This window comes from Macaca mulatta, chromosome 2, assembly GCF_049350105.2.
Source record: "Macaca mulatta isolate MMU2019108-1 chromosome 2, T2T-MMU8v2.0, whole genome shotgun sequence".
NCBI classification, from domain to species: Eukaryota; Metazoa; Chordata; class Mammalia; order Primates; family Cercopithecidae; genus Macaca; species Macaca mulatta.
In genome coordinates this window covers 126,215,367-126,231,509 of record NC_133407.1, presented here as the reverse complement: position 1 = coordinate 126,231,509, position 16,143 = coordinate 126,215,367, and the positions used below count along the sequence as shown (strand labels likewise).

Below are 16,143 nucleotides of genomic sequence, written 5' to 3'. Positions count from 1 at the left end.
ACCTCAAGCAATCTCCAACAGACCTACCGCTGAGGGTCCTGACTGTTAGAAGGAAAACTAACGAACAGGAAGGACACCCACACCAAAACCCCACCAGTACGTCACCATCATCAAAGACCAAAGGCAGATAAAACCACAAAGACGGGGAAAAAGCAGGGCAGAAAAGCTGGAAATTCAAAAAATAAGAGCACATCTCCCCCTCCAAAGGAACGCAGCTCATCGCCAGCAACAGATCAAAGCTGGACGGAGAATGACTTTGACGAGTTGAGAGAAGAAGGCCTCAGTCCATCAAATTTCTCAGAGCTAAAGGAGGAATTACGTACCCAGCACAAAGAAACTAAAAATCTTGAAAAAAGAATGGAAGAATGGATAACTAGAATAATCAATGCAGAGAAGGCCATAAACGAACTGACAGAGATAAAAACCATGACACAAGAAATATGTGACAAATGCACAAGCTTCAGTAACCGACTCAATCAACTGGAAGAAAGAGTATCAGCGATTGAGGATCAAATGAATGAAATGAAGTGAGAAGAGAAGTCTAAAGAAAAAAGAGAAAAAAGAAATGAACAAAGCCTTCAAGAAGTATGGGATTATGTGAAAAGACCAAATCTACGTCTGATTGTGGTTCCTGAAAGTGAGGGGGAAAATGGAACCAAGTTGGAAAACACTCTTCAGGATATCATGCAGGAGAACTTCCCCAACCTAGTAGGGCAGGCCAACATTCAAATTCAGGAAATACAGAGAATGCCACAAAGATACTGCTGGAGAAGAGTAACTCCAAGACACATAATTGTCAGATTCACCAAAGTTGAAATGAAGGAAAAAATGTTAAGGGCAGCCAGAGAGAAAGGTCGGGTTACCCACAAAGGGAAGCCCATCAGACTAACAGCAGATCTCTCGGCAGAAACTCTACAAGCTAAAAGAGAGTGGGGGCCAATATTCAACATTCTTAAAGAAAATAATTTTCAACCAGAATTTCACATCCAGCCAAACTAAGTTTCATAAGTGAAGGAGAGATAAAATCCTTTACAGATAAGCAAATGCTTAGAGATTTTGTCACCACCAGGCCTGCCTTACAAGAGACCCTGAAGGAAGCACTAAACATGGAAAGGAACAACTGGTACCAGCTATTGCAAAAACATGCCAAAATGTAAAGACCATCGATGCTAGGAAGAAACTGCATCAACTAATGAGCAAAATAACCAGTTAATATCATAATGACAGGATCAAGTTCACACATAACAATATTAACCTTAAATGTAAATGGACTAAATGGTCCAATTAAAAGACACAGACTGGCAAACTGGATAAAGAGTCAAGACCCATCAGTGTGCTGTATTCAGGAGACCCATCTCACATGCAAAGACACAGACTGGCAAACTGGATAAAGAGTCAAGACCCATCAGTGTGCTGTATTCAGGAGACCCATCTCACATGCAGAGACACACATAGGCTCAAAATAAAGGGATAGAGGAAGATCTACCAAGCAAATGGAGAACCAAAAAAAGCAGGGGTTGCAATACTACTCTCTGATAAAGCAGGCTTTAAACCATCAAAGATCAAAAGAGACAAAGAAGGCCATTACATAATAGTAAAGGGATCAATTCAACAGGAAGAGCTAACTATCCTAAATATATATGCACCCAATACAGGAGCACCCAGATTCATAAAACAAGTCCTTAGAGACTTACAAAGAGACTTAGACTCCCATACAATAGTAATGGGAGACTTCAACACCCCACTGTCAACATTAGACAGATCAACGAGACAGAAAGTTGACAAGGATATCCAGGAATTGAACTCATCTCTGTACCAAGTGGACCTAATAGACATATACAGAACTCTCCACCCCAAATCAACAGAATATACATTCTCCTCAGCACCACATCATACTTACTCCAAAATTGACCACGTAATTGGAAGTAAAGCACTCCTCAGCAAATGTACAAGAATGGAAATGATAACAAACTGTCTCTCAGACCACAGTGCAATCAAACTAGAATTCAGGACTAAGAAACTCAATCAAAACCACTCAACTACATGGAAACTGAACAACCTGCTCCTGAATGACTACTGGGTACATAACGAAATGAAGGCAGAAATAAAGATGTTCTTTGAAACCAATGAGGACAAAGACACAACATAGCAGAATCTCTGGGACACATTTAAAGCAGTGTGTAGAGGGAAATTTATAGCACTAAATGCCCACAAGAGAAAGCTGGAAAGATCTAAAATTGACACTCTAGCATCGCAATTAAAAGAACTAGAGAAGCAAGAGCGAACACAGCTAGCAGAAGGCAAGAAATAACTAAGATCAGAGCAGAACTGAAGGAGATAGAGACACAAAAAACCCTCCAAAAAAATCAATGAATCCAGGAGTTGGTTTTTTGAAAAGATCGACAAAATTGATAGACCGCTAGCAAGACTAATAAAGAAGAAAAGAGAGAAGAATCAAATAGACACAATAAAAAATGATAAAGGGGATATCACCACTGACCCCACAGAAATACAAACTACCATCAGAGAATACTATAAACACCTCTACGCAAATAAACTAGAAAATCTAGAAGAAATGGATAATTTCCTGGACACTTACACTCTCCCAAGACTAAACCAGGAAGAAGTTGAATCCCTGAATAGACCAATAGCAGGCTCTGAAATTGAGGCAATAATTAATAGCCTACCAACCAAAAAAAGTCCAGGACCAGATGGATTCACAGCTGAATTCTACCAGAGGTACAAGGAGGAGCTGGTACCATTCCTTCTGAAACTATTCCAATCGATAGAAAAAGAAGGAATCCTCCCTAACTCATTTTATGAGGCCAGCATCATCCTGATACCAAAGCCTGGCAGAGACACAACAAAAAAAAGAGAATTTTAGTCCAATATCCCTCATGAACATCGATGCAAAAATCCTCAATAAAATACTGGCTAACCGAATCCAGCAGCACATCAAAAAGCTTATCCACCATGATCAAGTGGGCTTCATCCCTGGGATGCAAGGCTGATTCAACATATACAAATCAATAAACGTAATCCAGCATATAAACAGAACCAAAGACAAATAACACATGATTATCTCAATAAATGCAGAAAAAGCCTTTGACAAAATTCAACAGCCCTTCATGCTAAAAACTCTCAAAAAATTCAGTATTGATGGAATGTATCTCAAAATAATAAGAGCTATTTATGACAAACCCACAGCCAATATCATACTGAAGGGGCAAAAACTGGAAGCATTCCCTTTGAAAACTGGCACAAGACAGGGATGCCCTCTCTCACCACTCCTATTCAACATAGTGTTGGAAGTTCTGGCTAGGGCAATCAGGCAAGAGAAATAAATCAAGGGTATTCAGTTAGGAAAAGAAGAAATCAAATTGTCCCTGTTTGCAGATGACATGATTGTATATTTAGAAAACCCCATCATCTCAGCCCAAAATCTCCTTAAGCTGATAAGCAACTTCAGCAAAGTCTCAGGATACAAAATCAATGTGCAAAAATCACAAGCATTCTCATACACCAGTAACAGACAGAGAGCCAAATCATGAATGAACTTCCATTCACAATTGCTTCAAAGAGAATCAAATACCTAGGAATCCAACTTACAAGGGATGTAAAGGACCTCTTCAAGGAGAACTACAAACCACTACTCAGTGAAATAAAAGAGGACCCAAACAAATGCAAGAACATACCATGCTCATGGATAGGAAGAATCAATAACGTGTAAATGGCCATACTGCCCAAGGTAATTTATAGATTCAGTGCCATCCCCATCAAGCTACCAATGAGTTTCTTCACAGAAGTGGAAAAAACTGCTTTAAAGTTCATATGGAACCAAAAAAGAGCCCTCATTGCCAAGACAATCCTAAGTCAAAAGAACAAAGCTGGAGGCATCACGCTACCTGACTTCAAACTATACTACAAGGCTACAGCAACCAAAACAGCATGGTACTGGTACCAAAACAGAGATATAGACCAATGGAACAGAACAGAGTCCTCAGAAATAATACCACACATCTATAGCCATCTGATCTTTGACAAACCTGTTAAAAACAAGAAATGGGGAAAGGATTCCCTATTTAATAAACGGTGCTGGGAAAATTGGCTAGCCATAAGTAGAAAGCTGAAACTGGATCCTTTCCTTACTCCTTATACGAAAATTAATTCAAGATGGATTAGAGACTTAAATGTTAGACCTAATACTATAAAAATCCTAGAAGAAAACCTAGGTAATACCATTCAGGGCATAGGCATGGGCAAGGATTTCATGTCTAAAACACCAAAAGCAATGGCAATAAAAGCCAAAATTGACAAATGGGATCTAATTAAACTAAAGAGCTTCTGCCCAGCAAAAGAAACTACCATCAGAGTGAACAGGCAACCTACAGAAAGGGAGAAAATTTTTGCAATCTACTCATCTGACAAAGGGCTAATATCCAGAACCTACAAAGAACTCAAACAAATTTACAAGAAAAAAACAAACAACCCCATCAAAAAGTGGGCAAAGGATATGAATAGACATTTCTCAAAAGAAGACATGCATACAGCCAACAGACACATGAAAAAATGCTCGTCATCACTGGCCATCAGAGAAATGCAAATCAAAACCACAATGAGATATCATCTCACACCAGTTAGAATGGCAATCATTAAAAAGTCAGGAAACAACAGGTGCTGGAGAGGATGTGGAGAAATAGGAACACTTTTACAGTAGCTGGGATTACAGGCATACGCCACCATGCCCAGCTAATTTTTGGGTTTTTTTTTTTTTTTTTTTGTATTTTTAGTAGAGACAGAGTTTTACCATGTTGGCTAGACTGGTCTCAAACTCCTGACCTCAGGCAATCCTCCCACCTCGGCCTCCCCAAAATGCTGGGATTACAGGCATGAGCCAACGTGCCTGGCCAGGTTCTTATTTTCTTTAAAAATAGTTTGGCTTATGTCCATCAGTGACAGACTGGATTAAGAAAATGTGGCATATATACACCATGGAATACTATGCAGCCATAAAAAAGGATGAGTTCGTGTCCTTTGTAGGGACATGGATGCAGCTGGAAACCATCATTCTCAGCAAACTATCGCAAGAACAGAAAACCAAACACCGCATGTTCTCACTCATAGGTGGGAATTGAACAATGAGATCACTTGGACTCTGGAAGGGGAACATCACACACTGGGGCCTATTATGGGGAGGGGGGCAAGGGGAGGGATGGCATTGGGAGTTATACCTGATGTAAATGATGAGTTGTTGGGTGCTGATGAGTTGATGGGTGCAGCACACCAACATGGCACAAGTATACATATGTAACAAACCTGCACGTTATGCACATGTACCCTAGAACTTAAAGTATAATAATTTAAAAAAAAAAAAGAAATGCTTTTAGTTCATCTATACTCTATAGAAACAATGCTTATCACTGGCTTACTGTCAATAAATATGTGGGTAAATCTGTTCGAGGCTCTCAGCTCTGAAGGCTGTGAGACCCCTGATTTCCCACCCCACACTCTAAAAAAAAAAAAAAAAAAAAAAAAAAAAAAAAAAAAGAGTGAGACTCCATTTCAAAAAGAAAAAGAAAAAAAAGAAAAGAAGAGCCTATTTCTTGGTAGAAATGAAAAACTGATCTTATTTGCTTAACACAGAAAGAGTAGCCCATTTTATATGCCTGTCTGACCCCTGTGAGCATTTGAATTAGTGAGCCTTGTCTTTCTGTCTGGCAGGCAATCAGCTACACTATGAGGAATTGCATTTTTGTGCTAGACTGGTCCCAGCATGACTGGTACAAACCTAATAGAAGCCATCAGATACCTGTTGGTATTCTCTGTAGCTTCCCATTTATGTATTTTCCTCTGGGTGATGCTGCCAGGGGCCTTGCCAGTAACCTCAATTATGTGGAATTATCTTTTCAGGTGGTAATCATGGAAGTCCAAGGCCTGAAATCTTTGGCTCCAAATCGCATCGTATATTGTACAATGGAGGTGGAAGGAGGAGAGAAACTACAGACTGATCAGGCCGAGGCTTCTAAACCAACGTAAGTTATGTTTCTCCAGGGTCCATCTTATAGAGGGTTGCTGCCATTAGTTCCATTTTGGCCAACTCCGAGGTAAAGATCTGGTTTCCCCAGGAGATCCTAGAAGACATAAACCTTGGTTATTTTTCAAAAGATGATTTGCCTACCTTTTTATTTGGCAGCCATAGCAAAGATTCTAGTTCCTTCAAAGCAGAGAACTGAAGAAAATTAAAGAAGCAGTCTCCTTTCTGGTGGTTTTAAGTATTCACCCTCGAGAGATTAGTCACAATTTCCATTCATCAGTCTAATGTGCAGGAACGTTTGATATAAGTTTACTTTATTAAATTTTCTAAATATTTGGTTTTCAGTATAAGACTTAAAGTTTTTTTTTTTATTTCCATAGATTTTTGGGGAATAGGTGGTATTTGGTTATATTGGTAAGTTCTTCAGTGGTGATTTGGGAGATTTTGGTGTCATCACCTGAGCCGTATACAGTGAACCCAATTTGTAGTCTGTTATCCCTTACCCCCTTCCCACTCTTTCCCCCTGAGTCCCCAAAGTCCATTGTATCATTCTTATGCCTTTGCATTCTTGTAGCTTTGATCCCACTTATTAGTGAGAACATATGATATTTAGGTTTTTGTCTAATTTTTTTCCTATATGTCATAGTTCTGAATGTATTAGCAAGGTAGTATGTTACATAATACATTAATTCATTGGGTCAATATAATTGTGTCAAATGCTTACTATGTGTGTGTACAAGGTATTAGTGCATGGTGGAAAGGAAAGTAGTCACTGGTGTAGCGCTCCATAGCTCACAGTTTCGTGGGACCATCAGAAAAGTAATGGCACAAATATATAATTACAGATAGTTATAAATGCTGACAAAGGACGCTTTGAGAGGAGATAGCAGGAGGGACCTGAACCAGTTTGTGAGAACAGATGCAGAATAGGCCTTCCTTAGGACATATGAGGTATCTGAGCTAATATTATTAAAGTTGAGCAATGGGAGTGGGGATGGGTGGAGAGCATTCTAGGCAGAGTAAACAGCTTGTGCAAAGGTCTTGTGGTTAGCAAAGGCCCTGGGCAAGGAGAAATTAAAAGGTGGCCAGTGGGGCTGGAGTTTGGAGAATAAGGGGTGCCATAAGCTGCCAGAGAGGCAGGCAGGGCCATACCATGGGGAAGTTGTTAGGCCTTGGCAAGGAAAACATGAATTGGAGATGTATTTTGAAAAGGTGACTCTCGCTGCAGTGGGTTGGGAGTGGGTGGGCAGAGTTGTGCAGGAGGTCAGTTAGGGTCCTGTTTCAATGGTCCACAGGAGCAATAATGGGTTCGTTCATTAGGGTCAATAGACTCTCAGACCTCAAAGATTCTTGAGAGATCATTGCTCCCTTCCCTCCCTACCCACTACTTTTCTCTCCCTTCCTTTTCTATCTCAGTAAGCCCATCTAGACTAATGAGCATCTTTTTGTGTTGGTGTTAATTCATAAGAGAGTCATCAAAAGAGAAACCCCGAACAGTAGCTCACTGCGTCTCCTCCCCCAGAGCATTATGAGCTGTTTGGCAGAACATGAATAACTTACCAGGATGTTCAAACAAAATAGTTCAAAGAAAGCGCTGAATGTTTCCTGGACTAGAGAAAATCTGAGGGCATTGTATGCCTTCAAGTGGCTCTTTGCATGAATAGGCAAAAGCCTTAGATGCTCAGAAGCTGGGAGAAATTAATGAGTGTGTACAAGAGGAAATGGAAACCAGTGCACCTTGTCACACACCACCCTTCCTCCCTTTTTTTACAATCGAGTTTCAAAGTGACAATGAATGTGGTTTCTTTTTTACTGCCATTGATGAAATCCTAGTTATTCCTCAAATGGTCTGATCATTTTCCATGCTCTTATGTTATACTGCACTATTTATTTGTGCTTTTTAAAAATGTATGATATATGGGGGAAGAATAACCTATTTGGTATTTCTGCCTACTTTTTAAGATGCTGGGCCCAATATGGCGTTATAACATTGAGAAGGAAGGAGAAAGTTCTGATTATTCTAACAGACTGTTGCTTCATATGAGCTATTATAATTCAAAACACAGTTTGTAACATTTGATCAGACGCAACAGTTTCAGTTACCAGGGTAAATGATGAGTTGATTTTCCTGTGCTTGTAAATGGTTAAAACAGAATTTCAGATTACAAATAATTACAGAATGCTTGGGCCTACCTGCTTGAAATATTCATGTTTCATACACATACTTACTCATAACTACACATGTGGATTATGATGTCTATAAACAGAAACAGCTCACATTGAAACATTTTGCTTTTCCAGCAAGAAGTATACATTTTTGATTCCTCTTCAGTCAATAAGTTTGTTGATTTGTTTGTTTTATAATACCTTAAGGATTCAGGTTTCGTGACCAGGGTCAAGTCAAATCAATCAGTGGTAGCTACCTAAAGTGCTGTACTGAGAAGCGTTCGAGGCCAAATCCATACTCAGAGGAAAATCGTGCCAAGGTCAACTTGTAATATCTGCCCTGGGAGAGGGAGGAGTACAAGTGCCCTGTATTTTCCATTTCTATAGTATCCCAAAGGGATATACCGGAAGCTTGAAATGTACAACACTCATGTGTCTTCCTGTCTATCCTTTACATGTAGACTCTCCTATATCCTTTACTTATTTTCCTTCTAAATCCACAAGTCTGTACTCAATACTCTTTTTAACCATTTTTCTTTGTTACAGTTCACTTCCAGTAGTTTTCCTCTGCCTCCAAGTTGTTTTGTTTTGTTTTGTTTTGGGGTTTGGGTTTTGTTTTGTTTTGTCTTTTGAGACAGAGTCTTACTCTGTCACCCAGGCTGGAGTACAGTGGTGCGATCACAACTCACTGCAGCCTTGGCCAACCTGGACTCAGGTGATCCTCCCACCTCGCTCTCCTGAGTGGCTGGGACTACAGGCATACACCACAACACCCAGCTAATTTTTGTATATTTTTGTGGAGACAGAGTTTTACCATGTTGCCCAGGCTGGTCGTCTCGAACTGTTGGGCTCAAGTGACCTGCTCCCGCCTCAGCCTCCCAAAGTACTGGGATTCAGGCATGGGCCACTTCACCTGGCTTGCCTCCAGTTTTATCTGTTAGGATGAACCAGCCTGTTTGTGCAGTTCCATTTTCTTCCTGCCTCCCTAGTTTTAACTTACTCAGAAGCCTCTTCATCATCTCTTTTCTTTGAAGCTTTATTTCTTCTCCTTTTCTCCACTTTCTCCCCTCCCACTTACACTTTCTCCTATTACTAATCTCCAGCTGTCATCTCTGCTACTTGATTTTGATTATTCTAGAAATTTTCCTTTCAGGGATTATCTTTAATTTGTCCTAATAACTCCACTTCATCCTCTGACAAGCTTAGCCCTTTTCCTGCCCTATTCATCTTCTGAATCTTGTCTTTGACTATTTTTACAGCCAGCTGTTGCCCATGCTTTATTTATATATTCTAAAACCAAAACTCCATTCGAGCGTGTTTTGTTTATTACTCAAATTCCATGGTTGCTGCTACCAAGTACTATACCCCATAACTGGAACCCTGACATTGTACCATAGCGCATGTCTACAAGGAATTTGGCTGTTGTCTTTTTTTTCTCAAGTATAGCCAAAAATTCAGGCATACATAACATAATCCAGTTTGTCTAAGAGTATGTTACTTGGAATCCTCATGTATGGAATCGACATTTCCCATCCTTCACCTCCTTTAAGAGTGCCATCTCTTCACTTATAGCCAGGACCCTGCTCAGCATGGTCATATTGGATCAGTTGTATAATATAATAACACTGTGTTCATTAGTTAAATCTATTAATACTTTGTGTGTGGTAAAGGCGGGGCAGCCTCTTATACTCTCAGCTAAATTGTGGCCTGTATTCATCCTTCACTTGATCAATCTATTTGATACCTGTGAGTTATTTTCAAGCAGACTGTGTCCTCTCAATTCTGTTGTCCTCCTCTCCTGCGTTTTTAACATAGAAAGCCAGGAGAATGTATGATCAAGTTTTCATGAGATGTATTTATTTTACAATACTGTCTCCATTTGCAACAGGTTGTTTTTGCTTCTGATGGGAAACCGATGGGGATACTTAGGCAGAAGTGCTTCAAATCCTGCCATTAGGTCAGCAGCCTCAGGAAGGCATGGAGATGGAGAAGGGAAATGCTTTGGGGATTCCAAAGCATTTGGAATATATTTTCCCACTTTCTTTGAACTAGAGCAGAGGGCTGTTCTTGCTCTAAGGTAATGTATTTCAAAGGGTGGCACTCTTACCTTTACTAAGAACAGAGATTATGTTAAGTAATACCAGAACATGGCATCGTGAGATGAAATTATGTGAAAAGAAAGGCACTCCTTTTCCATTTATTTTTCAATTCTTCTGATAAGATCAAGGAGATCAAGGAGAACATTTTAATATGATGCTAGTAGGTCATTAACACCTCCACAGGTCTCAGGCTCAGAGCCTTCTGCAGACAACAGCATCCAGTTAAGATTTCATAGCCTTGTTTAGATCCCATTACGCTTACCTTCCATTCATGGCTGGTGGTGCTGTTTTGTCTTTTGTGGCGATGACGTAAGATTTCCTTTTTAAAGAAATACAGTAACACTTAAAAAGTGAATCAATTTAAATAAAATATATTAAGTACATAATAGCACAGGTGGTACCTGGGTACGATGAAAAGTAATCATGAAAGTATCTTGCATTGGTATACAGAAATGGTAGAGATTGGGAAGATAGTAGGCAAATTATGTTAATTTGAAAAGAAAATTGATATAAAGAAACCTGACATATTCCCTGAGTAGAAAATATATTCCAAAATTATATGTATTGGTAGTTTTGTACAATGTAAGTTACCCTCTATAATAACCATGCCCCAAGGATTAAATACTGGAACACTTAAATAATTTTGCTGAAAAGAAAGGAAGTTTAATTAGCAACCCAGTATTGTGCTAATGTATCTGAAATTATACTGTACTGAATTGAAACCAAAGATGCCACTTGGCATTTGATTATTTAACAAGTTCATTACTCCTGACAGGACATGGGCTTCTGACATATGAATTTCATTATTACCAGGGATTAGAAAACACAACCAAACTTGGAAACTTGGTATTTTCCAAGGAAATGAGAAAATAAAATGCCCTAACTGGGAAATCTTGTCACGGCCCTAGTGTTCTTCAACGACATCTCATCTGATGAGACAAACAAAAAACAAAAACAACACAAAACACAACAACTTCCTGTAACATTTTTCTTCTGTGAAATATATTATTCATCCTCATGGTAGAGTGCAGAATGGGCCAGGCTTATCATGCCCAAATTATTCATAGAAATGGAGTTCTATTAAATTGTTCCCACATTAAGTCAGTTACAAAGTCAGAAAAGGAAGTTGTTCCCTCCAGTTGCTTGCCTCACATATTATGTTCTTAATGGTGCTTCCTTTTTCAATTTAACCAAAATGTTTTCTGTGTACTGGGCCTTGGAATGGTTTAAATAGGAGGCAGAATATCTGTCCTGAATGGCTTCTTTGATATTTAGATGTGCTATGATGATATGAAAGGGTAGATACTTGCATTCCTTCAGCAACTGCATGCACAAGATGCTTTCCTTGGGTCCAACCAGTGCTGGGGCTACAGCTATGAATAACATATCTCAAGCCTTGGCCTGTGGATCAAACATTCCAGTAAGGGACACAGGCAATAAACAAATGAACAAATGAACAAATGAATATATAAGGGTAACAACAGATTATAATTTGTGTTCTGAAAGAAATGAGCAGGCAGCTGTGATAGAGAGTAGCGGGGGCATAGGGAAAAGGAAACAGCAAGTGCGAGGCTTTGAGGTAGGGAGGGGCTTGAAGTGTCCTGAACCAGAGAGGGGGACAGGGTGCCTAGACATCAGTCATTGAGGGAGAGTGTTTACAGGGACAGTGCAGAGAGCAGGGCAGGGCCAGACAACTTAGGGGTCCTAGGGGCCATGCAAAGGGTTTAAACTTTATTCCAAGACCCTGGAGAAGCTATTGCCAGAGTTTAAGCCAGGGAAAATATGATTGTATTTCCATCTTGAAACCTGAAATATCTTTAAGGACTGGAATGAACTTGGAACCATATATTGGTCAACTAGTATTTATTGAGCACATACTATTTGCCAGGCTTTAATGTTAGACTGAGGGATAACACAGATGTGACCTTTGAAGTTGTACACCCATGGAGGGGAGTTGATTGGAAATATCTGAGTGCCTGGGCATGGTCTATGTTCCAGGAGCCATGGTAGCTTTTGAGAACTTCAAAGGCCACTGAATGGGAAAGGAAATGAGGCTTCCTGAGAGTCAGCTCCTTGCCTGTCTTGACACTCCATGCTCAAGTTCACAGTCCAGGAGATATTATGTAGAGACATTATGTAGTGAGAACGTGGAGCTTAGATGCCATTTCTTCTGTTTTTTCCCTCTGGAAAAAGGTTTAATTTCTTTCCAAGTTAATTAAATCATAAATGGTAAAAGTCAACACTGACCCAGAAATTCAATTTTGCTAGGCTCCCAGAAGATACGTAGGATGGGAGGAAGTAAAATTATAATCATAGTTTGGGATGCTCAGACACTGTCCTGCCTCTCAGACCAGAATGCTTCGTCCAGAATTCCCAATGTTTATTTAAGACCAGTTTGTGTGTGTTTGTGAGCTGAAGGGTGAAGGTGGGCAGACTGGTAGGACAACAGACAGTAGGATAGACAGTGGGAAGGAATCAAGGTGCTAGGGAACAAGTTTTGGAGAGAAAGCTCCTAATTCTGCTCCCGGCTCCATCATAAATTTGCCAACCTGTCTTATGTAAGCCACCAAGCTTTCCAACTTCTCCAAGTCCTGAAAAGTGGAATCCAAGGTCCCTTCTACCTCAACAATTCTATAATTATTTCATCCAACTAACTGACCCACAGAAGAACCATAATGACAGAACTTAAGACAGAGTTTTCAGGAATTGCAGCTAACTCTGAGTTGATGAAATTTCTGGAATTAGTTGGAGTTTCAGAATTGGATGATCAAGTAGTGGCTGGAGTTTGTCAATCAGACATTGACACTCCATCTAAATGTGAAAAATCTATGAAAGTTCTGATTTCATGAGTAGTCTAATCTTGTGTAGCTATGAAACAAGGCTGTACTCTTTTTAAAAACCCTTAGGGACTAAGTGACTATAGGTCATTTCCTTTCTGATTCAGCTTCTCTAATACCTTGCCTGAGAAGATTACCTGCCACTTATATCTGGAGTAATCTAAGAACTGGACTGTTTTTCTATCACTGTTCAGAAGAAATCCAATTTAATACATTTCTCTCCAAGTGTGAAAAGCTACTGTATTTGTTATTTAGTGATCAGGGAGAACATAGGAAAGAATGTCATAGAGTTATTTGCCTGTAATGACAGAATGAGGTCTAGAAATTCTAAATCCTCACTAATAAGAAAACAACAGACACTTGATTTAGATTCATCAGTGTTCAGAAGCAGTATAGTGTCATGGACAAGAGTACAAAATTGGGAACCAGAGCACTGGGTTCATATTTCCGCTGTGTGACTGTGGGCAGGCTGCTTAACTCTTTGTGCCTCCATTTCCACATTCTTATGAAAATTAATTACCATATACATAATGCTTAAAATAATGCTTGGGCAGATAGTAGTCCTATTGACTATTATAATCATGGCTTTATTCTTGTTTGGATGGCGAAGGGGACATAGCGGGAAACAAGGTGGCCTGGGTCTAAAACAGTAATCATTAACGTTGATTCAGTATCTTCTACAGACCAGGTGCCATACTAGGTATTTCACAGTCATCATTTTATTTAAGGCCCTGCCATAACCTATGAGATAGGTACTATTGTTATTCCCATTTTACTAATGGAAATATTGAAATCCAGAGAGGTGAAGTGATTTAGTCAATTTGCAGATCTAATAGCTAAGCCAAAAGACAAACCCAAAGCCTGTACTTTTCATCCATTCTGCCAACCCACCTTTCTAAAAGAAATTAGATCTCTAAAACAGAGTCACCTAATTAGCATTGGATATTCAACAAAACTATCTAAAAGTGTGCATTTCCTTTCCATAAATTCAGTTGTTTTGTGGATTAAAACCTAGCCCGTATTTAAATGGAGATGAATGTGCTGACGCACACACCGGCACAGGTGTTCCACATCAGTGTACACACTCAGCAGGCATAATTCGACCCACATACATCAGTACTGTGAGGTGTAACACATGTGAGTCTAAAAAGAGGATCTCTGCCCTTGAGACATTTACACAATCCCAGAAAGATACTAATGATAATGATCATCATCCTCAAGGGAATCATTATCAGTAACAACTGCCCCTATCATTTATTGAAATCTAAGTACCAGGCACTGAACTAGCTGGAACCATATGGCTAAGAGTCAGACAGACCTGGGTTTAAATCACAGATTCACCACTCACCAGCTGGGTAACCTTGACCAAGTAGCTTCTCCCCATTAAGCCTCCATTTCCCTTAATTTGAAAGAAAGACAAGAACACAACTGCCCCATGGGGTTGTTGTTGAAAATCAATCTGATCTATGTTAAGGGCTGAGTTCAATGACCAGCATATTGTAACCTCTCAGGAAATAGTATTAATTGCCAAAAACTCACTATAATGTCACTGAATTCCACACGATACTGTTAAGAAATAGATGGAAAAAAGAGAAGCTCAGAGAAATTAGGAAGCCTGCCCCCAAATCCTACAGCTCCACACACCCAGACTCCAAACACCTGGAAATCAAACGGCCAAGGCTGCCAAAGTAGAAGTGAGTACCATTGCCAAAATGCTTTCCAGAGCCAGAGGACATATTCTGAGGGTGGACTGCCTTTGATTTGATGATGAAAGAACTAGTTCTCAAAGGCAAGAGGAATCCAAAAGGCAGCATCCTCCATGAGTCCTCCTCCAGAGGCACAGCCCTCTACAGCCTGGGTCTCCACAAGCCTGTTGTTCTGGCTTCTTTCTGGATCAGGGCCATTGTTCAAGAGGCTAGAGGGCAGCTAAGGTAATACTTTCTATGTGTTTGTCAATTACTTATTTATCTTCCAGCAACGCCCCTGTGCTGTGGATATGGAACTCGCCTCACTATAAGGGTGCAGATGGATGTGGGCCCTCGGGGAGGATACAGCATCTTGGCATGATGCCAATTTTCAGGGGTTTTGGAAATTTCTAGGGCTCTGCTATTTAAACTCTGGAGTCCTTCAGAGTCACCTGGGTTCCTTGGTAAGAATTCAAAAGCTCTCATGCCAGCCCGTAGCTTCCAGTTTAGATGGTCTGGAAAGAGGCAGCTATTTCAGGCAGTCTTTAACAGCTGCAGTCTGGGTGGAAACATTTCAGTAATTATACGAAAAATAAAGGTTCAGCATAGGCATAAAAGCAAAAACTTTGGGGTGATAGAACCCCTAGTTTGAATCTCACCTGTGCCACTGTCATTGTTATGGTGGGTGAGCTACTAAATCCTTCTGAACCTCAGTTTCTTCGCTTACAAAATAATACTGATGATACCTACACCATAGGCTGCTTAATAACACTTCAAATTTCACATATGCAAAGCGCTTGGCACAGATGTAAGAGATGTTATTCTTATTTTAATCATTATTGCTGTCAGTGGACCCAGGGTAAAAAAGGAAAACACCACAGACCATCAAAGTCAGTTGGTGTGAACTAAAGAAGCTAAAGACACTTTATCTCTCAGATGCCTTTTTTAGTTTCCTTTGGAATGTGTTCATTTATATGTAGATCCCTTACTTGTAGTTGGGAAAAAATCTATATATCAGGCTAGTTTTCTTATAATGCCTTACATGTAAAGATGATTAATAAATGTTGGTTGATTCAGAGCTAAACCTTAGCAGCAAGTGGTAAAGGGTTATGGAAAAGCTGAGAAGGGGCCCAATGTGATGGGCTTGAAAACCTCTTTAGAGTACTGATGACCATAAAGATAATTATAGTGCAGATCTCTCCATCTAAATGAGGCTCCATACCTAAAAGAACAGAAGATGGCTGCAAAATATGTGGGGAGGGGAAAAAAAAAAAAACAGAGAAAGCCCGAAAAGTAAAATGAATCCATTGTATGAGTTCTTG

General features: G+C 39.8%; 1 protein-coding gene across 13 annotated transcripts in view; it reads left to right on the top strand.

Moving 5' to 3' along the window:
* CADPS (calcium dependent secretion activator) overlaps positions 1-16,143 on the top strand; it is a 483,498-nt gene that overhangs the window by 229,607 nt on the left and 237,748 nt on the right. For all 13 annotated transcript variants that reach the window (XM_015130515.3, XM_077993272.1, XM_077993270.1 and 10 more), the window contains exon 6: positions 5,911-6,032. In XM_015130515.3, the coding sequence (XP_014986001.1) occupies positions 5,911-6,032 (122 nt within the window). The remainder of the gene's footprint in view (positions 1-5,910; positions 6,033-16,143) is intronic.